The 26964-nt window shown below is 35.4% G+C and overlaps 1 protein-coding gene across 3 annotated transcripts in view; it reads left to right on the top strand.

Moving 5' to 3' along the window:
• Window positions 1–26964, top strand: part of LOC149784987 (cysteine--tRNA ligase, cytoplasmic-like) — a 247627-nt gene that overhangs the window by 154154 nt on the left and 66509 nt on the right. For all 3 annotated transcript variants that reach the window (XM_089978666.1, XM_089978667.1, XM_089978668.1), the window contains 4 exons: window positions 607–705; window positions 7438–7587; window positions 12150–12290; window positions 17160–17248. In XM_089978666.1, the coding sequence (XP_089834792.1) occupies window positions 607–705; window positions 7438–7587; window positions 12150–12290; window positions 17160–17248 (479 nt within the window). The remainder of the gene's footprint in view (window positions 1–606; window positions 706–7437; window positions 7588–12149; window positions 12291–17159; window positions 17249–26964) is intronic.

The following is a 26964-nucleotide window of genomic DNA, read 5'->3' as shown; positions in this document are numbered from 1 at the left end:
TGAGCAAATTGCTCATAATTCCTCTAGTGATTTTATAAATTTTTGACAATCTTATTAATCATTAACAACAGAGATTTAGTTTGTATTATATTATTTCTAGATGTCATTATCAGAAGTGCTGTGCTTATAAATGTGGCCTTCTTTACTGGCTCTGAGATCTACAACAAGTTGCTTTACTAGCGTATAGTTTCTGAAAAGTATTAAACCTTTGTTAAATAAATTCTATTATTGCATGTCATTCCTTTATCTATTTTCATATGTTCATTTCTGTTTTACTTAAACATTAATTCCAAAGAGGGGCCCTGAGTGGCCGAGTGGTCTATAGCGCTCTACATTACGGATTACTGCCATCTCACCTCTGTCTGTGTGGGTTCGAGTCTCGGATTTGGCTAATGTGGTTATGTGAGAAAGCTTGCCAGTAGCTTCTCGTGGGTCAGTGGTTCTTTCCAGGGTTTTCCTGGGTTCTTCCTCCACCATTAATACTGGTCACCATGTATAGCCTATCGTGTGCTGAAAAATGGCGTTAAACCCTACAACAACAACAACAATTCCAAAGAATTTTTCTTTGTTCATAGTTACATACTGTGCATTTATTTCATTACACAGATCATAAAGCGAGCAAGGCAGAACCATCTCTGGGAGTGCTACATTAGGGAGAAGCAACCAGCTCAAACTGTACTCCAGAATACAATGGAAGCATTTCAGGTTAGCAGAAAAAACACCTTGACACTAATGATGAGATTTTAAATATTTCAGTCATCAAATTATTTTTTAGATTTATTTATTTTCTTAATGTTGTATTGTTTGGTTTTAGGAAAACAGTAACATTGTTGAAACATGGTTCCCATATTATCAGGAAATTAGGGAAAAAGTCACTAAAATAAATATGTTTGTCTAGGAATAGCCTTTTAATTTTTTATATATTGGTCAAAGTCAGGGGAAAATGATTACTTTTCAGCTGCTGATTTTTCACAGAAAAAAATAAGTAACTGATTTGTATTTGAGCTAATTGCGTGTTAAACATTTAGTTCTTACCAGAATTTTGGGAGGTTGCGAACGCTTCAGTCAGTTGAGGTACAATTGCTGTATGGATTAATGGGGTTTGGGTGCTTGCCCTAAACATATTTGATTGGTAGAACTATCAGCTGAGGTAATTGGATTAGTCAAGTGGACTGGTTAACTCAGTCAACTCTCTATTAATATTATTTTTGGTGTAGAATGTATGAAGACCTTTTTATCTTCCCCTGTTCCCTTATGGATGTATAAAGTTAACAGAATGGAATTTGTGATAAATCTTTCCTAATTATTTGGTAATTCACAGTGAACAATGTTACACATTATCATTAATACCATTGTGACAACTACCAACTGCAACTCACTTTTACTACAGACCTTGCTAAATACATAGAAATCTACCAACTGCAACTCACTTTTACTACAGACCTTGCTAAATACATAGAAATCTACCAACTGCTTGGACAGCTTTCCATGCAGAATCTCAAACTCTCAGCATCATTGTCAATTTAAAGGAGTTTTGTGCAAATTTATATAAATTTCAATAGTTAAACTTGTTTCTAGTGATTATATTTTGGTTTAGGATATTTTTGTATTTCCATTCAGATGTTGTTTGAGTCTCACAAAAAAAACCAGCTTTTGATTTTAATAAAGGCATATTTGGTAAGGGTCATAAGTGAATCTGAAAAAAATCAATTTCATTGAGGAAGAACCTAAAATGTTTTGTTGAAAAAACTAAGAATATGGCTTCCCAGGCAGCCATCTTGAGAATCTTGTTATCTCTACTTTACCTGAACAAAAATGTTATCAACATATGTACTTATATTCGTGCATATACATGTTATAATCTCCCCAACTTGCTAAATGCTGGAGATTTGGTGAAAGAAATCCTCAACATTGGACAAAACTACCAGAGATTTTTCCTTTTATATAATTTTAGCTAATGTTTTCTTTCTAAGCTTATTTTTTTTAGCTCACCTTGTCGTAAGGTCAAGTGGGCTTATTGTATGACCCATCATCCATCACCTGCCAGCTATCAACAGTGGCTTTATTCAACAACTGCTAGACCCATTTCAACCAAACTTAGCACTGAGCAGCCTGGCATAAAAGCTTTGAAAGTTGGTACAACTGTAACTGAGCCATTAAATATGGCCACCATTACTGAATTTAAAAGGCATTAAATGCATTCTTCTCCAAAACCACTGAACAGATTTTGATCAGATTTGAAAGAAAGCTTAGTATAAAGACCTTTAAGTTTTCTGTAGATGATCTGCCATCAGATGGGGATGCCATTACCTAAAACAGAAAAACCTGTATGTTGTCCAGCAACAAATGCTATTTTCAACTTCTTCTCAAATGTGTCCTGACCAGTTTCAGCCAAACTTTGCAAAGAGCATAACCACCCATTTTGGTTTATACTAATGATGCCAACCTGCCATCAAATATGGCCACCATTACTTAAGCTGTAAAAACGTTGCTATAACTTTTCCAGAACTACTGAAAACAAATTGATCAAATTTAACAAAACACATCTTGGTATGAAGACCTTTCAAGTTTGGGGCCCCGAGTGGCCGAGTGGTCTAAAGCGCTCTTCGTTACGGATCACTGCCATCTCACCTCTGTCTGCGGCGGTTCGAGTCTAAGATTCAGCCAATGTGGGCATGTGAGAAAGCTTGCCAGTAGCTTCTCGTGGGTCGGTGGTTCTTTCCGGGGTTTTCCGGGTTCTTCCTCCACCATTAATACTGGCCGCCATGTATAGCCCATCGTGCTGAAAAATGGCGTTAAACCCTATAACAACAACAACAACCTTTCAAGTTTATACCTGTGATAACAAATGTCCCATGAATATAGCATCCAGTTTTAAATTATAAAAGCCCTGAAACAACTTCTCATAAACCACTCCACAGAATTTGGTAATGCATCCAGGCCTGAAGACTTTTCAGACTTGTATAGATGATGTTGAACCAGTGTAAAGTTAGGTTGCCATTAGTAAATAATTTTTAAAAAAACTTAATCTCCAAAACTGTTGAAAAGAATTTGACCAAACTTGACAGAAAGCATGTTTGATTGAAGGTCTTTTAAGTTTGTACTGAATCTTCTGATTCACCAACAAATATGGACATTGTTGCTTAAAATAGGGGTCCCTGAGTGGCCAAGTGATCTAAAGCACTCACCATTATGGATCACTGCCATCTCACCTTTGCACGGTTTCAGGTCTTGGGCTCGGCCAATATGGGTATGTGAGAAAGCTTGCCAGTACCTTCTCTTGGGTTGGTGGTTCTTTCCAGAGTTTCCCTGGGTTCTTCCTCCACTATTTTATACTGGCCTCCATGTATAGCTTATCTTGTGTTGAAAAATGGCATTAATCCCTATAACAACAACAACAACTTATTAAAACATAAGAAACATATGAATGACGTTTAAATAGATTCTGACCAAAGTTGATTGAAAACATGGCATGAAAAGCTTTCAGTTTTGAAGAAATCATGTCAGTCTCCCATCAAATGTGGCCCATGTTACTGCCATCAAACGTGGCCCATGTTGCTGCCATCAGATGTGGCCTATGTTATTACCATAAAATGTGGCCTATGTTACTGCCATCAAATGTTACCTATGTTATTACCATCAAATGTGGCCCATGTTACTGCCATCAAATGTGGCCCATGTTACTGAAAACAGGAAACCTCTAATTGATTTCTTTTCATAAACCACTGAGCAGAATTTGATCCAGCATCATTGCCTGAAGATGCTGTCAATATACCATAAAATATGGTTCTCACTAATAGTGCAAAAACTATTATAGGACTTCTTCAAAACTTCTGAATAAATATTGACCAAACCTGACAGAAAGCATCCTGGCTTGAAGATTTTCAAGTTTTTACAATGGTGCTTATCTGCCATCAAATATGGTCACCATTATGAAAAATAGGAAAGTCCTTTAAACAACTTCTTCTCCAAAACTGCTGAAAAAACAATGCATTCTTGTATGAAAGCCCTTAAAATTCTTACAAATGAGTTATATGTTCCATCACATAAGGTCACTATTATTAAAACTATAAAAAGCCTTTTAAATGACCCATTCTCAGAAACTACAGGATAGAATTTGAACTAACCTGACTGAAAGCATTGTGGTATGAATACCAATCAAGTTTATACAAACGATGCTGATGTGGTGTAAGATATGGCAGCTGTTACTAAAAATAAAAAGCCCTGAAGCAACATCATCTAAAAAAAATTGAATAGAATTTGGTCTAAGTTTACAGAACCATCCTGGCATGAAACTATGTCATCTTTATACAAATCATGCCATTCTGTTGTTAATTATAGCTTTTGTTGCTAAAATTCGACACATTTGCAATATCTTCTTCAAAATCACTGCTGAAGAGAATGTAACTAAATTTAACAGATAGTGTCCTTGCTTGAACACTTTTCAGATTCATTAAAAAAAATGCTGTTCTGCCATCAAATATAGCTCCCAATGCTAAAAGTAAAAAAGTATTTCCATAATTTTATTTTTCAAAAATGCTAAACATAATTTAAGAAAAGCTATCTCTCATTGGGGTCTATCAATATTGGACAAATTATACTGATGTGTAGTCAGATATGGATGAAGATACAAAACTACAGAAACCTTGAAACATTAGTTTTCATAACATACAGAATCAATGGCACAGGGTGAAAGTTAAAAAGAAAGCATCAAACTGACCGAGATTTCTTGATTAACTGCTTTTGTATAGGTGTATTTGGCAGATGCCAGTCAGGTGAGATCAACTGTTCTTGTAATGGTCTATTTGGCAGATGCCAGTCAGGTGAGATCAACTGTTCTTGTAATGGTCTATTTGCCAGTCAGGTGAGATCAACTGTTCTTGTAAAGGTCTATTTGGCAGATGCCAGTCAAGTGAGATCAACTGTTCTTGTAATGGTTTGTTTGGCAGATGCCAGTCAAGTGAGATCAACTGTTCTTGTAATGGTCTATTTGGCAGATGCCAGTCAAGTGAGCAGTCCTCTTGGTTATTACAAGAGAAAATTCAACGAAGGAAACATTTTAGGCATAAATATTTTAAGTTAAACATGAGAATAGAATTTTTTGAGAAAATCTCAATAGTTTTTCAAACATTTACCACCCTGTGCAGTTATCAGCTTATACTTCACTAATTTATGAATCACGCTGTCATTTTAAAACTTAAGTTGAAGCTGGTTACATTTCATTTTCCAGTAAGTGTTTTTATATATTTGCGTATGAACCATCTCCAACTGCAAAACAACATTGACCTGGTGTATTATGGGATGGCAGATTTGTATTTGAGCAGTTTACAGTTGGACTCGACTTGTAAGCAATTACAGACAACATTGACCCTGATCTGCCATTGCATAATTTGCTGGCAGATCAGGGTTTGCTTTTTGTTCTGCTGATTACTCTAAACAAACTGCAAAGACCCAGATATGGTGGAACAGTATGGGATGGCAGATTTCTGTTTGTGCGGTTTATAGTTGGACTTGACTTGTAAGCAAGTGTATGCAGCACTACTGCAGTAAAGTGCTTACCAGCATTATGCAGTTTATAGTTGGACTTTACTTGTAAAGTGCTTACCAGCATTATGCAGTTTTTAGTTGGACTTGACTTAAAAGCAAGTGTATGCAGCACTACTGCAGTAAAGTGCTTACCAGCATTATGCAGTTTATAGTTGGACTTGACTTGTAAAGTGTAAAGTGCTTACCAGCATTATGCAGTTTTTAGTTGGACTTGACTTATAAGCAAGTGTATGCAGCACTAATGCAGTAAAGTGCTTACCAGCATTATGCAGTTTATAGTTGGACTTTACTTGTAAAGTGCTTACCAGCATTATGCATATCAACAACTGTTGATAATAATATACATCTAACTGATGTATAACAGGTAGTTGTAAAGTTTAAATAAAAATAACTTGTGGATCACCATGTTATTATCCATATAAATCATAAAGTAGACAAATAATAATTATGTATTATTATTTTTAATGTTGGCAGTACTATTAGGGAAACTGCATTATGCAACAAGCAGTCTCACTTTGAGGTACTGCACATAAAATGAGTCCGTAAGTCACATTTATTTGCAGGCTATCGATATGTGATTGTGTTAATCCTACTAACAAATTAAAAAAATGTGCACAAAAAAGTTTATAATTTCTGGAGCTAGTTCAAACAAATAATAAGGACTGGGCATGAATTTTCATAAAATATGCAATATTTTTTCCAAGAAATATAGAAATGATCCATTTCACTTGAGACAGTGTTACAATTGTGGACTGCCATTTCAGTTATTAGGAGAGTTATGGTAGCCAAGAAGTGGCAGATTTGGTTGAACTACCAGTCAAGTTTCTTTAACAAAACAATGTTATATGTCTAATCACATTACACTGAATGTGATTAGACATTCATTTTTTAAAGAAATTACACCACTGAAGAACTCACTTCAGCATTCTTTAGGTACCATTACTTTTCATAGATTAGAATTGGCAGGCAGCAATGTTTGAGAAATGACACCACTAGATTTTACCTGGCTTTGCTTGATAAAGCAATTAAAGTAAATATACTGTGAATAAAGCAGCTGGACTCTGTGCAAAAATGTCAATATGGGCTGCCAGTGATTTCGAAATGGAGTCTACAGCACTCATTGTAATGACAGTATGAAACAGCGCCCCACAGCACTCATCGTCATGACAGTATGAAACAGCTCCACGCCACTCATTGTAATGACAGTATGAAACAGAGCTCCACAGCACTCATTGTCATGACAGTATGAAACAGCTCCACAGCACTCATTGTCATGACAGTATGAAACAGCTCCACAGCACTCATTGTCATGACATAATGAAACAGAGCTTCGTAGCACTCATTGTCATGACAGTATGAAATGGAACTCCACAGCACTCATTGTCATGACTGTGAAACAGAGCTCCACAGCACTCATTGTCATGACAGTATGAAACAGAGCTCCACAGCACTCACTGTCATGACAGTATGATGTCAATGTCATATTGTCAGACTACCATTGTATAATGTGCCAGAAGATCTTCATCATCTGTGCCATTTTGTTTTATTGATGAATTTGAATAATGATTTGCATATCAATGATAGCAAAGTACATAATGTTCACTGTACATTTACTCACAAATGCTTGTTATACCCTCAGGGAGCAAAAGTCTATGCTAGATGTATTGTTGGAGATTCTTCATTTTAAATATACTTTCAAAGTTCAAACATTCATTGCTGTTTCAGATCAAAAGCATGGACAGATGAATAATTGTATAATGGAAATGTAGCCTCATTTTATGTGTTTTGTTTATTGGCAGGTATTTTTTTTAAAAACCTCTAAAACATGAGTGCAATGTTGAGAATATGGATTTTCTTTTTTGCTTTTAATTATTTCTACATATTTTGTAGCACTTCTTGGAGAAGATTAAAAATGAAACTGATCCAGATAAAACCCAAATGTACTTAGCAATCAGGCTGCGTGTTGAAACGGCTGTATCATCATTAGAGACTGTGATTAACAACTCGAGTGATGCAGAACATGTCACCAAGGCCAGACAGGTACAGAGAGTACATTTCTAATCATAAATCACCAGATCTGAGATAACCATACTGCTTTTCTATAGAATTTAAGTTTTTATTTTGGAAATGTTATCAATTCATGATAATAGACTAATTTTTAAAATTTTTATATATTTGATTATATTTGAAAGATAATACATTATATGCTTTGCAATTTGTACATGTAAAAAGCATAAAGCTAGTATTGGTGTCAGACTTTTGACTGCTTAATAACTTTATTTCTAGAGCAAGCTTTAACCAAACTTAAGATTATTGTTGATTTTTAGCTTACTTGATCTTAACACCAAATGAGTCTATGGCATGGCCCAGTATCCAGTATCCATCAATCATTAGTCCATCCTTAGTCTGGCTGTCAACAATTATTAATACTCCTCTGAAGGTAACATCCTGATTTGATCAAACTTGGAATATGGGCTTATCTCATCAAGATCTCTTTCAGCTTCTATAGCAAGTGAGATCCATGCATATTAATGAGGTATTTGATCAGCTGAGCTAGGTGTCACTCTGGAGATGAAATTTTTTATCTAGTTTTGCTAATTGTCTGAGAGCCATTCATATTAAAAATGAAATCTTGTATGTGATTGACATAGCTTGTTACAACTCCTGAGGCTATATTTCAGATTCACTTTTACAAAGGTGTAGGGTACTCCATTATTGATGGGTGTAAAAAAATTCATAAATCATCCCAGGAATCATACAGTGTAAGCTCCTTTCACATAGGGCAGAGGTATACATGAAATCAACACAGAAAGCAAATTGTGGCATCTAGCTTTGAATAAGAGCACCCTGAAGAAGCTTAAACATGCACTTTCATCTATTTGTGAGTCTTGTTCGTGAAATCTAGTTGATATTAGTTTGAGTGGGTGCTATTGAATAATAAATGTTGAATCAGAAACTGAACTGGCTTCTATTTGATTTTAGCAGGATCAATGAAATTTAGACAAGATTAGTAAAACATTTTTATGGTGATCCTGTGGATAAGTAAAATAAATCCAGCAGCCATCTTTAAAATCTTATTGCTACTCTTCTTAAATGGATTGTCTTATCAACCTGGGTTTTTCACTAAAAGACTTATCATGATGTCTAGTTGAACCTCAGTGAAAATTGTACCAATCTGATATCCAATATGGCCACCATAACAGCCATTTTGAGAAGCATGTCATTGCTGTTGCTCCAGAATGGAAAGACATAAAAACGTGGGATCTTCACCAAAAGACCTTTCATGGTATCTAGTTGGTCTTAAATGAAAATGACTTTCCCATGCTTTATACAACCCTTCATGACCATGATTCTCCCATACTTTATACAATCCTTCATGACCATGATTTCCCCATGCTTTATACAACCCTTCGTGACCATGATTTTCTCATGCTTTATATGACCTTTCATGGCCATGATTTCCCCATGCTTTATACAACCCTTCATGACCATGATTTTCCCATGCTTTATACAACCCTTCATGACCATGATTTCTCCATGCTTTATACAACCTTTTATGATCATGATTTCTCCATGCTTATACAACCCTTCATAACCATGATTTTCCAATGCTTTACACGACCCTTCATTACCATGTTTTCCCCTAGCTTTATACAGCCCTTCATGATGATGATTTTCATTTACTTTTTATGACCATGATTTTCCCATGCTGTATACAACCCTTCATGACCATGATTTTCCCAAGCTGTATACAACCCTTTAGGATCATGATTTTCTCATTCTTTTTATGCAGCCCTTCATGACCATGATTTTCCCATGCTTTGTACAACCCTTCATGACCTTAATTTTCCCATGCCATGTACAACCCTTCATGACCATGATTTTCTCATTCTTTTTATACAGCACTTCATGACCATGATTTTCCCCATGCTTTATACAACCCTTCATGACCATGATTTTCTCATGCTATATACAACCCTTCATGACTGATTTTCTCATTCTTTTTATACAGCCCTTCATGACCATGATTTTCTCATTCTTTTTATACAACCCTTCATGACCATGATTTTCCCATGCTTTATACAACCTACATGATGATGATTTTCATTTACTTTTTATGACCTTTCATGACCATGCTGTATACAACCCTGATTTTCCTATTCTGTATACAACCCTTCATGACCATGCTTTTCCCAAGCTATATACAACCCTTTGTGACCATGATTTTCTCATTCTTTTTATACAGCCCTTCATGACCATGATTTTCTCATGCTTTGTACAACCCTTCATGACCTTAATTTTCCCATGCCATATACAACCCTTCATGACCATGATTTTCTCATTCTTTTTGTACAGCCCATGATGACCATGATTTTCCCATGCTATATACAACCCCTCATGACCATGATTTTCTCATTCTTTTTATACAGCCCTTCATGACCATGATTTTCTCATTCTTTTTATACAACCCTTCATGACCATGAGTTTCCTGTGCTTTATACAACCTATCATGAGAAGTGTAGTTGGAAGTAGGAATTAATGTTTATTATGTGAACTTTTATTTTAATATTAATGACTATAGCATATATGTTGTGATGGGTTACACTATACAGGTTAACTGTTTATTGTAAATGACAATGAGTATAGGAATAAGATGAGTGAATTGCATGCATGTCAAGTGAGACCTCAGCTGTAGTGGGAATGTTGGTATGGACAACTTAAAAGTCCAGCTGTAGATGTTGGTATGGACAACTTAAAAGTCCAGCTGTAAATGTTGGTATAGACAGCTTAAAGTTTGAGCTGTAGATGGTGGTATGGACAGCTTTAAAGTCAAGATCACAATACCCCAAATTGATTATATTGCTTTCTACATTATAACTTCTCTTATACACCATACATTTCCAATATAGTTTGCCCTTTGGGCAAGAAAGAAATCTTTTTTCAGGTATGCTTGTTGTGTTCAAGCAGAACTATTAAACATAGAGATGAAATATAATGTACATTTTACACTACTGTTGATTTAAGGAATTAAAAAGAATTGTTTTGTTTCATTGGTTTTTATAAACAATTTTAACACAGTATTGGCTTTATCATGGTGAGGAAATGAGAAGTAAATTCCTTTTTCAAGGACACCAAGGAAGTCTACCCAGGTTGGTCTTTTTGTTTATCAAAAGTGCAAATGTTGAGTTAGGAGCCAAACACTCTAACAACTTTCTTACTGCAACTCCTGAAATTTAAAAGAAAGATAACTTTCTGTTTTATGCTGGAGTTGTGATTTTGATATGCCAAGGTATTCATGTTTGTGGTAGTTGTAATTTAAAGAATAATTCCGTGCAAATATGAAACCTTGTATAAGATGCATAACCGTGCTTTTAAGGATGATATCAACTAACAGTGGTTGCATCAAGGGACTGCTACTTTCACACTGTGTTTAGATGCAGTGATATCAACTAACAGTGGTTGCATCAAGGGATTGCTACTTTCACACTGTGTTTAGATGCAGTGATATCAACTAACAGTGGTTGCATCAAGGGATTGCTACTTTCACACTGTGTTTAGATGCAGTGATATCAACTAACAGTAGTTGCATCAAGGGACTGCTACTTTCACGCTGTGTTTAGATGCAGTGATATCAACTAACAGTGGTTGCATCAAGGGATTGCTACTTTCACACTGTGTTTAGATGCAGTGATATCAACTAACAGTGGTTGCATCAAGGGACTGCTACTTTCACACTGTGTTTAGATGCAGTGATATCAACTAACAGTGGTTGCATCAAGGGATTGCTACTTTCACACTGTGTTTAGATGCAATGATGTCAACTAACAGTGGTTGCATCAAGGGACTGCTACTTTCACACTGTGTTTAGATGCAATGATAACAACTAACAGTGGTTGCATCAAGGGACTGCTACTTTCACACTGTGTTTAGATGCATTGTACAATGTAAAGAGATGGATGGAATCAAAGTATAAAGAACTATTAGAACATAAAACTTTTAGGGTATATAATAAACACATCATTACAATATATAATAAGCACATAATTATGCTATATAATAAGTACTCAATTAGTACACTAACTTCATCAGGATGCGTTAGTCATTTCCGTCATATCTCATTTGATAGTGCAAGGATATGGATCCACCCTCGACCATCAGGTCTCATGAGATGTGATGTCCTTCCTCTGTTAAACTCAATGCAATACAAACACCCAGGTTAAGTTACTGTACTGATTATATATATATATATATATATATATATATATATATATATATATATATATATATATATATATATATATTGATTGGACAGCATTTATGCATTATACCAATATGTCCTTCATAGAAGGACATATCATCCTGAGCAGGCTTGTTTCCCTACAAAATTTTAACTAGTGGGAAAAATTTGAACTCATGGGGTAACAGTGCTCGATTTTCACCACACCACCCCCTTTAGATAGCAGTCAGAACCTATTTCAGGCATGAAAATAGTTCTACACCTTAAGAGTGTTTTCTCTACATCAGCTAACAGTGGGTTTTCTGCATGGATGATTGTAGTAGATTATGATAGGGACTTAACGTTTCATTTACATACATTTCAGTCCTTACTGGAGGCAGGGCGAGATGTTCTTTGTGATTGGTTGGATACTCAGCATGGTTCCGAGATAACAGATCACTCTATTTTCTCCAGGCTGTCTCAACACTGGGAGGAGGAGTTTCATAAAGACATGGAGACTCTCAATGTGAGACACAAACCGGGCATCTTAAAATAAGCTTTCGCTTCATTATAAGCTCTTTTATGGGATAGCATGTTGTCCATCATTTGTCTGTCCATCTGTTTACACAGGTATGTTTTCATTACACCTAACCTACTTGGTCCTGAAGGATTGCCATAAAACTGTCCACACATATTGATCCTAAAGTCTAGCTGGACCTAATGAAAATAATGTAGCTCAAATATCCAGAATAGCCACCACAGTGGACAGCTTAAAAATCTTGTTATTGCTACTTATGAATGGATAATCCAAACAGAATGGGATTTTCACTTAAAGACTTCTTATGATGTCTAATTGGTCCTGAATTAAAACAGTGCCAATCTGAGATCCATAATGGCTGCCACATTTCCATCTTGAAAATGTTGTTATAGCTACTCCTCCTGAACAGAAAGACATAATGCCATAGGGGTTTTCACCAAAAGACTTTATAATGTCTAGTTAGTCCTAAATGAAAATTTGCCAATCTGACCTCTGGTATGGTCACCATGGTGGCCATCTTGAATATCTTGTTATTGCTAATACTCCTGATACATTGAATCGGGTTTTTTTGCCAAATGATTTTGTATCATATCTACCGTATTTCATGTATTGTTTTGTACCCTTTTATTTTTCGTACACAGTCCAGTTATCAAAATAATAATTATTTAATTGTATCATAATTTTTCATCCATATCACTTTGTATTTTTTGAAAAAATCCATTAAGTTATCAGATATAAAATATCTACTAAGAAGACTTCCATTTGCAAAAAAGATTGAAAATAGCAAATTGCCGTTTTGTTTTTACAAAAATTAATAATTAATTGTTGGTGAGAAAATACAATGATTGATGCATAAGCATGGGCACCCACAGCATAATCAAGAATGTCACATCCCCCCCCATAAAATCATACTGCAATTATATATATATTCCAACAAGTTTAATCATGCAAATGAAGCTGAGAATATGTCACAAGATTCAGTTCAAAATGCTTAGTAAATATCAGCTTTAGTTTCAGACTGCTTACTATAATAACTATCCTGGCTGTGACTGACTAACCCTCCCCTGCAAAAAAATCCTGCGGGCGCCCATGTGCATAAACTCTTATTGTCATTACAATATCTACTGATGTTTATTAACAAATGGACAAAGAACTTTCCAGACCATACCTTTAAATATTATTAAGTAGTTCTCATTAGTAAGTCAGTCACCATAAGTAAGTCAGTCACCATAACATAATACCATGTGCATTTTAAAATGTGTTTGGAAGACCTTTGATGTTATCTCATCCAACCAAAATGACATCTCAGTACATGCTAAAGTGAAGACCACAGACCATTGTTCAACTAGTCTTATTGTTTCATTATAGTCATGCAGACATAAAATATCAAAACTTAGTCATTTTCTGTTGTAAATATGAAAGTCACGGGCTCCATTAAATCGATTTGTATATATACATATACTATCTCTTAAGTGATTGTTCTGTTTTGACTTGGATAAAATTAACATTTTATTGCAAATCTATTCTACGATATACCCCACTATTATCTTTATTGGCAAGTGTGAATAACAATGTGTATGATCACTTGTCCTTATAACATCTGCTGTATGGACAATGGCTTCAGTAGCACATTGACAGATTTTCATTTCCCTAAAGAGAGCCTCATTTCCCTACTGGCAGCCTCGCTGATTTGACTTCTTCTGTTGATTCTTGCACTCAGTCTGGTTTCAACTGGAATAACCAAAGCACTAAGCCTGTTTAATTACCATGTAAATAATACTGCATAGCCATGTGGTTGTTGTGACAATGTACATCGTTACTAAAACAAGAATGATTTGTTGATTTAGTGGTGTTTATTGATAATGGAATATAGTAGGGTCATAATACATGAGGATTATCACAATGGTCAGGTAACAGTATTTTTTTCTCTTTGCAAAAGCTACAAATAAAAACCACCCTGAATAAATACGGTCTTGTACACTGACCAAATTTTGTTTCAACTCTCTCTCTCTCACACACACACACACTCATGCGCATTAAAACGTGATTTCAAGTTCTTTTTTTATTGCACTTTGATAATGAGATTATTGTTGCTATAAAAATACAAGTTGCACTAATTTATTAACAATTTGGTCTCATATCGTTGCATACAATTTACCAATAAATAATACCCATAACTAATACATGTTCAAACCATCATATCATAACAGCTACATATGCTCTAAATGCAGATGATCTTGCAGACTGAGACATAGTCCTCTCTCTCTCTCTCTCTCTCTCTCTCTCTCATTCACTAATAACAACAAAAATCTTTTTTAATTGCTTTTATTTTTATTGTAATTAGATTCTTGAGTTGAGAGCAGAATGAGACAGAAAATATACATTTACATTGCACATTTGTACTATTAGGATGTCAAGTAACATGTGTTCCACTGAACTTGTTCTGGTATGATGCCTTTATTTTTCGTACACAGTCAGTTCCCCAAATGATAATTATTTATTTTACATATAATGTTTCGTACACTGAAATTGATAATTATTTTTTCGTGTACGAAAAATAAGATGAAATATGACACTCTCTTCTCATGATATCATAATCTAGTAGATTGAGGTATATTCTCTTATATCATAATCTAGTCGATTGGGGTATATTCTCTTATGATATCATAATCTAGTTGATTGGGGTGTATTCTCTTACAATATCATAATCTAGTTGATTGGGGTATATTCTCTTATATCATAATCTAGTCGATTGGGGTATATTCTCTTATGATATCATAATCAAGTTGATTGGGGTATATTCTCTTATGATATCATAATCTAGTTGATTGGGGTATATTCTCTTATGATATCATAATCAAGTTGATTGGGGTATATTCTCTTATGATATCATAATCTAGCAGATCGGGGTATTTTTTTTTTTGATATCATAATATAGTAGGGGCCCCAAGTGGTCTAAAGTGCTCAATGTTATGGATCACAGCCATGTCACCTCTTTCTGCATGGGTTCGAGTCTCACATTTGGGCTACGTAGGTATGTGAGAAAGTTTGCTAGTAGCTTCTCGTGGGTCGGTGGTTCTTTATCAGGTTTTCACAGGTTCTTCCTCCACCATTAATACTGGCCACCATGTATAATCTATCTTGTCCTGAAAAATGGCATTAAACCTCACAACAACAACAACATAATCTAGTGGATCAGGGTATATTCTCTTATGATATCTTAATCTTACAGATCGGGGTATATTCTCTTATCGTGTAGTATGTATAGTTTTCCTATAGTATGTGCAGTTTATTATTTTTTATATTACCACATTAAATTATCACTTTATGTGAATCTGATTGGTCCAAATAAGCTTATGAAATTATTGTGAAGTATTCTCTTTACTGATTGGTTGCAATTGTGGGAAAACTTTTTTAACAAAACTTTATGGAATTTTTTGTTTTCAATGAACATTTATTGCTGCCATTTATTGAATTGGGGAAAAAATGGTCTTGTGTGTTTTAATATGGATAATTTACCCCACAGGGGTTTGTTATGTCATGTATAACATATCATAACATGAAAAATGGCTAGAACCACAAGACAAAAACAATAACAACAAGAAGTAAAACTATGGGTATTGCTTGTGTGGGTGGGGGTTGAGGGAGGTGGTATATCTGTAGCATGGAATCCACCCTTTATACAAGCGTTTTTTCAGTTTTATCTTACAGAAGTAAACAAACTAACCTCTGTGCACAGAAGAATGTGGATAGGTGTATCATCTATCAGAATTGCACCGGTTCGAGTCTCGGGTTCAGCCAATGTGGGTATGTGAGAAAGCTTGCCAATAGCTTCTCATAGGTTGGTGGTTCTTTCCCGGGTTTTCCCAGGTTCTTCTTCCACCATTAATACTGGTCGCCATGTATAGCCTATCGTGTGCTGAAAAATGGCATTAAACCTCATCATATCTTAATCAGCTGGTAGATCAGAGTCTTCTCTCTTCTAATGATATCATAATATGCTGATAGATACGGGTCTTCTCTATCATTTTATCACAAATCTGTAGTAGATCAGGTTCTCCTGTCCTCATTATATCATAATGAGCTGGTAGATCAGGGTCTCTCTTCTCATGATATCTTAATGTGCTGGTAAATCAGGGTCTCTCTTCTCATGATATCTTAATGTGCTGGTAAATCAGGGTCTCTCTTCTCATGATATCTTAATGTGCTGGTAAATCAGGGTCTCTCTTCTCATGATATCTTAATGTGCTGGTAAATCAGGGTCTCTCTTATGATATCTTAATGTGCAGGTAAGTCAGGATCTCTTCTCATGATATCTTAATGTGCTGGTAAATCAGGGTCTCTCTTCTCATGATATCTTAATGAGCTGGTAAGTCAGGATCTCTATTATCATGATATCTTAATGTGCTGGTAAGTCAGGATCTCTTCTCATGATATCTTAATGTACTGGTAAATCAAGGTCTCTCTTCTCATGATATCTTAATGTGCTGGTAAGTCAGGATCTCTATTATCATATTGTAATGTGGTGGTAGATCAGGGTCTCCTCTCCATATAATATTGTAAGTTTGTACAGCATGGTCTTTTATCTTCTGTTACATTTTGACGACAGTTGTGTTATGCTGCTTACACATGGATGTACTTTATTCATACCACTGCTGATGATCTTACTGTCACCACTGCTTCCAGCACTTACGCAATGCAGTGGAAAGCACAAGGAAATATAGAAAGAGAAAAGAAAGGCCCACTAGTCACCAAGAAAATAGTTGATTTTAAAAAAACATTACACCATGTTTTTCTCTTTGGATGACTATATGTAACATATTTTAATTTACGACTAGATTTCATTCCTGTATGCAGGTTCTTCCAGCAGATGTTTTGACCCGAGTCAGTGAATATATTCCTGAAGTGATAGACTTTGTACAGAAGATTATTGATAATGGCTATGGGTAAGTTATAATCATCACATGTTTTCTTAATGACTTATAAGCATGTGTACTAAAAATATGATATAGAACAGGGGTCTCAAAGTCAAACCTCCCTAATGGCCACATGAGGGCATTTTTGATGGCCCAAGGGCAGCACCACCTTTGTTTTCTCTCATGACACCTTGTAACGCCAATCATTTTGCAGTCCAGAGGAAACAGCTTTGGGCTGCATTCAAGCCACGTGTTTGAGACCCCTGATATAGAAGATAGTGTCATTGTTTTTCAATTATGGGAAAATAATATTTGGCTCTCATGGTCATAAACATTGATCCATCCATCCATTAGCACAAGTTTGCTATTGCTCCTAATCCTAAACCACTTGGAGGAATACCATGAAACTTAAACAGACATCCATCCCTAGGTCTGGTTGGTCCTCAAAGTAAATGGCCACTATGGCATCTATCTTGAAAATCTTGTTATCACTTCTCCTTCTGAATGAATGGTTATAAAATCAAAATGTTATTTTCACTGAAGACTTCTTAAGATGTAATGTTGGTCCTTAATGAAGATAGTGCCAGTCTTATGTCCAGTATGGCCACAATGACATTCATTTTGAAAATAGTGCCAATCTTATGTTCAGTATGGCCACAATGACATCCATTTTGAAAATAGTGGCAATCTTATGTCCATTATGGCCACAATGAAACCCTTTATGAAGATAGTGCCAATCTTATGTCCAGTATAGCCACAAAGACATCCATTTTGAAAATAGTGCCAGACTTATGCACAGTATGGCCACAATGAAACCCTTTATGAAGACAGTGCCAATCTTATGTTCAGTATGGCCCCAATGACATCCATTTTGAAAATAGTGCCAATGTTATTTCCAGTATGGCCACAATGACATCCATTTTGAAGATTGTGCCTATCTTATATCCAGTATGGCCATAATGACAACCTTAATGATGATAGTGCCAATCTTATGTCCTGTATGGCCAGAATGACATCCATTTTAAAATAGTGCCAGTCTTATGCACAGTATGGCCACAATGCCATCCATTTTAAAGGCAGTGCCAATCTTGTGTCCAGTATGGCCACAATGACATCCTTTATGAAGATAGTGCCAATCTTGTGTCCAGTATGGCCACAATGACATCCATTTTAAAGACAGTGCCAATCTTATGTCCAGTTTCGCCACAATGAAACCCTTTATGAAGATAGTGCCAATCTTATGTCCAGTATAGCCACAATGACATCCATTTTGAAAATAGTGCCAGTCTTATGTCCAGTATGGCACCAATGACATCCATTTTGAAAATAGTGCCAATCTTATGTCCAGTATGTCCACAGTGACATCCATTTTGAAAATAGTGCCAATGTTATTTCCAGTATGGCCATAATGACATCCATTTTAAAGACAGTGCCAATCTTATGTCCAGTTTCGCCACAATGAAACCCTTTATAAAGATAGTGCCAATGTTATGTCCAGTATGGCTACAATGACATCCATTTTGAAAATATTGCCAGTCTTATGTCCAGTATGGCCACAATGACATCCATTTCGAAAATATTGCCAATCTTATGTCCAGTATGGCCACCATGACACCCTTAAGGAAGACAGTGCCAATCTTATGTCCAGCATGGCCACAATGACATCCATTTTGAAGATCCTGCCAATCTTATGTCCAGTATGGCCACAGTGACATCCATTTTGAAGATTGTGCCTATCTTATGTCCAGTATGGCCACAATGACACCCTCAATGAAGATAGTGTAAATCTTATGTCCAGTATGGCCACAATGACATCCATTTTGAAAATAGTGCCAGTCTTATGTCCAGTATGGCCACAATGCCATCCATTTTGAAAATAGTGCCAATCTTATGTCCAGTATGGCCACAATGACATCCATTTTGAAAATGGTGCCAATCTTTTGTCCAGTATGGCCACAATGACATCCATTTTGAAGACATTGCCAATCTTATGTCCAGTATGGCCACAATTACACCCTTGCTATCCACCTGAAAGGAAAGTTGGATCAACATGGGGTTTTCACTAGAAGTTTCAATTTGGTCCTAAAGGAAAATGATTATATTTGGGTATCCAGTATGACCACCAGAACAGCCATTTTGTATATTTTGTTCTGTTATTCCTGAATGGATATTTATAACAACATGGGGTTTCACTGAAGATCTGTTATGATGTCTAGTTGGTTCTAAATAGAAAGTAGTGATGATTTGATTTTCAATACAGATGGCATGGCAACCATCTTGAAAATCTGATTACTTCCTTTCCAGAATGGAAAGTCACATTGACTTCAGGTCTTCACACTTCTTATGATGTCTAGTTGATTCTAAATGACGATGTTGCTGGCTGAACATTGGCCATCTTAAAAATTTGTTTCTTGTGATATCAGAATTTATTTGATGTTCATCACACAATCACTTCAAGCAAATTATTATAAACACTGTCATTAGCTATTGTTATGGGTCTGTGCTCTTAAAATAAGTAACAGAAAAAGTGAAAAGCAACAAGCTTTGTAAAATTCAACAAATAATTTATTTTCCTTTTTCCTAAAATACAAGAGAAAATGAGAAAAAAGAACTTTCACTGTTGCAAATTAAATCCCAAAATAACCCAAGAATTATAGACACTAGTCCTAATAATTTATAGTCCTAAATAAAATTCAGTTGAAGTCCAGGTTAAATCCAAAAACTGAAGGTGATGATGTGTCTGCGGTAGATTATAGAGTGTTGATGTGTCAACAGTCTTTTGTTGAATCACAGTAATATAATTTCAGGTGTGAATTCACTTTAAATTCCAGTGAATGTCTCTATCAAATAATTATATAAGTGCACTTTTGTATTTCCAGAGAAAATGATAACTTGAATTCAGTGATTTAAAGAAATAAAATTCAGCCAACTGGACACAACATATTTTGATACGACTTCATAGTACTAGATCTTAAAGCATGACTGAACAAATCCTCTCAATTACAAGATTATATAGTTCTCATCTTGACCTCAGGTCACAATTAGCATTTTCTAAAAACAAACTATTACCTATTGGAAAATAACCTTCTTAAATGATCCTAATGTTTACAAAATAAAAACCATAACCTGGAGTATGTAAAATGCACTAAGGAAACCTTGACCTGGAGTATGTAAAATGCACTAAGGAAACCTTGACCTGGAGTATGTAAAATGCACTAAGGAAACCTTGACCTAGACCAAAAAAAACCATATTTATTTCTTTTAATAATAATTCTGATTTTAAACCCATACACAGAGTATAATTTAGCCATGTATTAGTTGTTTACACAGAATAAAAAATATTAAAAAGTCAATTCGGGTCAAGCAGAAATGACTCAGTTTTGGACAAGGTCAAGTCCAACATACAATGTTACATTACAGTAGCATTTAATGAAATAAAAAAAACTAACAAACAAACAATGTAAATTAAATACTTATACCACTAGGAATATTTGCACTGTGTGGTCTTTGAGGAAAAGAAAACTGGAGCACATGAAGAAAAGCCACCAGCCATGGATGGGCCACCATGTACCCACACACCTACTGAGACCATGCATTTAACACAGGATCATGGAAAGAAATTCACAATGATATTCTGTTTCATGCTTCTATGAAAGAATATTTGTTCTTTCTCTGATTTTGTTTTGATTGTACAAAATCTGTGACTAACATGCAGAATCACAAATCCTTTGCATGTATTTTTAGTTTCTATCCCTCCCACAGTAGTCATCCTCATTTGCCCATCCTCCAAACCCCCAAACCAAACATGTAAGGTTTTTTTTCTGTAAAATAACTTTATTTTGCAGTGGTCTTTTCTTACCAAATCTTATATTTGCATAACACATCGGGAGAGGCAGAAGCCTATTGATTAGGGAGTTCCAAGGTCAAGGTCATTGGTACTGAAAATGTGGAGTTTCTCTGACCTAATTTTTATCAGACTTCAGAAGTAGATTACATTTGAAGAGGAAGATTTCTATTGGTTTTGATGGTAAGAGGTGAAAGGTTAAGGCCAATGGAGCATAACTTATAACGTTTTGGCTTCTGCTGGATAGGTCAAGTTTTCTGGGTCCAATTTTCAGTAAATTTCATTAGTAATCCACACCTGGGCAAAGGCATATCCCTAGAGAATCTCATTCCCAGTGGTCAAAAGGTCAGGGTAACTGGAACTAAAAGTGTTATTTTGTGATCCACATCATGCACATTACGAGTCAACTGTCCTCAAGTTTCCCACATCAACAATCACTTTATCAAAGGTCATGGTCACTATGTGAAAATACAAACTTATGTTAATTTTAAATTGATAATAGCTATAGTCAATCAGGGGATCAGCCATTCTTCTGATAGCTATTTTTTAATTGTCCAGAAGAGCTGATGGGATGGCCTGTTGTCCATTGTCCATCATTCATTCATTTGTTAGCACAAATTTGTTATTGCTACTCTTCCAAAAGTACTTGGATGATTGCCATGAAACTTTAAACACACATTCATCCTAAATGAAAATGATGATGCTCAGACATCTTAAATGAAAATAGTATCAGCATGAAGTCCAACAAGGCTACCATGCCAGCCATCTTGAAAATGTTATTACTGCTTCCCCAGAATGGATGCTGATATCAACATGGGGTTTCCACTAAAAGATTTCATATGATATGCAGTTCATCTTCATTGAAAATGGTGCTGATCTGAAATCCAGTATGGACACCACAGTAGCCATCTTAAACTCTTGTTATTGATTCTCCTCAATGGATGGTCATATCAAAATGGAATTTTCACTAAAGATTTCTTGTACTGTCTAGCTTGTCCTAAACAAAAATGACCTGATATCCAATATAGTCACAATGGCAGCCAGCTTGAAAATCATATTATCAAAATTCTACTTGAATATAACTTATATTGAGATGGGATTTTCACTAGAAGACTTCTTATGATATCCAGGGTTTCTTAAATGAAAATGGTGCTGATCTGACATCCAGTATGGCCACTGCAGCAACCATCTTCAAATTCTTGTTATTGCTTCTTCTCATTGGAAGGTCATATGTTAAAAATATTGTTATTTCAACTTCTGTTGGCTGTAACAAAGTGGGGTTTTCACTTATGATACCTAATTGGTCTTCATTATAAAAGGTACCATTCATACAGCTAATATGGCTGCCATGACAACTGTCTTAATAATATTATCACTACTTTTCTTGAATGAATTATCATTAAGAAGGTTTTTTTCATGAAGTTGTAAATGAAAATAGTACCAGTCATACATTCAGTGTGACTGCTATGATGACTGTCTTAAAAACTGTCACTACACCCTTGAATGAATGACCATTATGGCATGTGGTATTCACCAAATGATCTCACATGATCTCTGCTTTGTCTCAAATGAAAATGATGACAAGCTGACATCAATATTTGTGTCACAGTAGCTAATTTGAAAATCATGTTATTGCTGAAGAATATCAGAGATAGTTTGAACACTATACAGTTAAAGGGAAGAAATAGTCTTATGTTGAATTCCTGGACATTCTTTTCACCCAGTAGAGCATCAGTCCCTTCTAGGGACTCTTGATTATGATACAAATTGTAATATTCTGATAATATCTCACCTCGCATATCAGTATTCTTAGGGTAAATTTATGAGGCTTTCATACGTAAGGATTGATATTACACATCCATGGTCATTGGTTTGTAGAGATATTTAAGTTTCCCTATTACTGAAATTAAAAAATTAGTGTTCCTAAAACAAATACCTCTACACTTTCAATTTACCAGACTCCCTCAGTCTGTACACCTAGTGATAGACCCAGGAGTTAATGTCAGTCATATATCTGAGTTTGCCTATCAATGCCCAACAAGTATAGTTGCCTTTCAATGCCCAACAAGTATAGTTGCCTATCAATGCCCAGCAAGTATAGTTGCCTTTCAATGCCGAACAAGTATAGTTGCCTTTCAATGGCCAGCAAGTATAGTTGCCTTTCAGTGCCCAACAAGTATAGTTGTCTTTCAATGCCCAACAAGTATAGTTGCCTTTCAGTGCCCAACAAGTATAGTTGCCTATCAATGCCCAAGAAGTATAGTTGCCTTTCAATGCCCAAGAAGTATAGTTGCCTTTCAATGCCCAACAAGTATAGTTGCATTTCAATGCCCAACAAGTATAGTTGCATTTCAATGCCCAACAAGTATAGTTGCAGTCATAATTTGAAGAACTTGATAGTTTCTAGACTTCAATCCAGGAACTACATACCAGATGTTATGGGTGAATTATAATTCTCCGAGTATTGGTTATGTAGATGTAAATGTGTCCCCATCCCATAAACTGAAACCTACAGTTGATTTATCAAGATTTTCAAACTATTGTGTACATCTACTAAGTGATTGCAACCATATTCCAAGATTTAAAACAATATCATTGTAGGAGTCATTCAACATTAAATATGCATGCATGCACTTGCTTATTTTACAACAGAAATAAAACCTTTAAAACAAAATGAATAAGTAATTTTGTCAGATGAACTGATACAACAGATTGCTTGTTCTCATTCCTGCATTTTGTATGATCAGGTAAATTATAATTGGTTTGATATCTCTAATAAGTTTACAATTAAAACCCATTAGCAGTATGCCTAATTCTGATATTCATTTCCCGGTTTGTATGTTCAATTCTTTAATGCACCTTAGACTTTCCCTTAGTCATGCTTCAAGTGTTTTAGATCATTACATATATGCTTTATTCATTTAGAATGACATATCAATAATTTCTTTGGTTTTTGTCATTGATGAAATAATAAGAGTTACCATGACTGCAATATTTAAATTTAAATAAGCTGGGTCCTACTTATTTGGTTGGTTGGTGTTTTTGGCTCGTTTGTGTTTTAGATTGGTTGGTTGGTTTGTGTTTTAGTTTGGTTGGTGTTTTAGGTTACTGGTTGCTTGGTGTTTTAGGTTGCTTGGTTGATTTTTGTTTTAGTTTGGTTGGTGCTTTAGGTTGCTGGTTGCTTGGTGTTTTAGGTTGCTTGGTTGATTTGTATTTTAGGTTGCTGGTTGCTTGGTGTTTTGGATTGCTTGATTGATTTGTGTTTTACGGCACACAGCACAAGCAGATAATTTAGTGCCAAGACAGTTGGACCATTGTGACTGCCCAGGCAGTGCCAAGGAAATCGGACCATTGTGACTGCCCAGGCAGTGCCAAGGCAGTTGGACCATTGTGACTGCCCAAATACATGTCACCATCACTGATCTGTTCTGATCTGATTGTTAGGATTCAGACCTACACCATTTTAGTTGTGAGCTTGTCATGCTGACCACTGCAACATTGCAGCTTCTTTATCCAGTAATCACCTCTTAATGCATATGGGAAGATGCATCAGGCCTGGGGGCCCCAAGTGGCCAAGTGGTCTAAAGCGCTGTCCGTTATGGATCACAGCCATCTCACCTCTGTCTGCTTGGGTTCGAGTCTCGGATTCAGCCAATGTGGGTATGTGAGAAAGCTTGCCAGTAGTTTATCATGGGTCGGTGGTTATTTCCAGGATTTTCCCGGGTTCTTCCTCCACCATTAATACTGGCCGCCATGTATAGCCTATCGTGTGCTGAAAAATGGAGGTAAAACTCTACAACAACAACAGCATCAGACCTGTACTCCATCCCCAAACCCACTGGGGGCAAAAATGCATTTAGGATCATCACATAGTGTCTATGAAGTTTTAAGGAACTCCTACAAATTTAACTAACTTTTATGTCTCATTGTTGACTATCTTAGCCACTCACTTGCTTCCTGTTAGTTTGTGTATATTACCTGCTATACCATGGATAAATTTGTGACATTTTTATTTTGTTGTGCTGATGAATTCATACTTATATAGGTTTGTGAGGGTCAGTCCACTTTTTTACACTGGACATTATGGTGTTGACACTGTTCAGAGTTATCTGAGTCATGACTCATACACGTTCTTGCATTTTAAACTCTTATGTCTTATTGCCAAGTCTCATGAGCAGAATGTTGACCACTCCAGTTAGCACTTACCAGTTGTTTGTATATAGTAAGCAATCAGGTATAGCAGATGGACCAGTGCATGGCGTAGATGGACCTGAGCAGTGTAGATTCTAATGGTCTGGACCGATCAGCTGGAAACCACATTTTTGATGCCCTTAAGGTCAAAGTTTCAAAACCTTTAAGCACTACAATCTGCTGTCAGTACTCATTTATAAGTCGAATCCAGCTGCAAAATGCACAAACCCAGATCTGCCTTTATATAATGCACCAGCAGATCTAGGTATATGCAGTTTGTTAGGAGAAATCAGTAGAACAAACAACACAGACCCTGGTCTGCTGATGCATTATTTGATGGTAGATCAGTGTGTATGTTGTTTGCATTTGTTATCTACCTATAAACAAGTATAAATGGTATCTACCTATAAACAAGTATAGATGGTATCTACCTATAAACAAGTATAAATGGTATCTACCTATAAACAAGTATAGATGGTATCTACATATAAACAAGTATAGATGGTATCTACCTAAAAACAGGTATAGATGGTATCTACATATAAACAAGTATAGATGGTATCTACCTATAAACAAGTATAAATGATATCTACCTATAAACAAGTATAGATGGTATCTACATATAAACAAGTATAGATGGTATCTACCTATAAACAAGTATAGATGGTATCTACATATAAACAAGTATAGATGGTATCTACCTATAAACAAGTATAAATGATATCTACCTATAAACAAGTATAGATGGTATCTACCTATAAACAAGTATAGATGGTATCTACATATAAACAAGTATAGATGGTATCTACCTAAAAACAGGTATAGATGGTATCTACATATAAACAAGTATAGATGGTTTCTACCTATAAACAAGTATAGATGGTATCTACCTATAAACAAGTATAGATGGTATATACCTAAAAACAGGTATAGATGGTATCTACATATAAACAAGTATAGATGGTATCTACCTATAAACAAGTATAGATGATATCTACCTATAAACAAGTATAAATGGTATCTACCTATAAACAAGTATAGATGGTATCTACCTATAAACAAGTATAGATGGTATCTACCTATAAACAAGTATAAATGGTATCTACCTAAAAACAAGTATAGATGGTATCTACCTATAAACAAGTATAGATGGTATCTACCTATAAACAAGTATAGATGGTATATACATATAAACAAGTATAGATGGTATCTACCTATAAACAAGTATAGATGGTATCTACCTATAAACAAGTATAGATGGTATCTACCTATAAACAAGTATAGATGGTATCTACCTGTAAACAAGTATAGATGGTATCTACCTATAAACAAGTATAAATGGTATCTACCTATAAACAAGTATAGATGGTATCTACCTATAAACAAGTATAGATGGTATCTACCTATAAACAAGTATAGATGGTATCTACCTATAAACAAGTATAGATGGTATCTACCTATAAACAAGTATAGATGGTATCTACCTATAAACAAGTATAGATGGTATCTACCTATAAACAAGTATAGATGGTATCTACCTATAAACAAGTATAGATGGTATCTACCTATAAACAAGTATAGATGGTATCTACCTATAAACAAGTATAAATGGTATCTACCTATAAACAAGTATAGATGGTATCTACCTATAAACAAGTATAGATGGTATCTACCTATAAACAAGTATAAATGGTATCTACCTATAAACAAG

Source organism: Sinohyriopsis cumingii, chromosome 13, assembly GCF_028554795.1.
Source record: "Sinohyriopsis cumingii isolate HCF-2022 chromosome 13, ASM2855479v2, whole genome shotgun sequence".
Classification (NCBI taxonomy): Eukaryota; Metazoa; Mollusca; class Bivalvia; order Unionida; family Unionidae; genus Sinohyriopsis; species Sinohyriopsis cumingii.
Note: the sequence above shows the minus strand (reverse complement) of the source record. Positions and strands in the feature narration are given on the sequence as shown.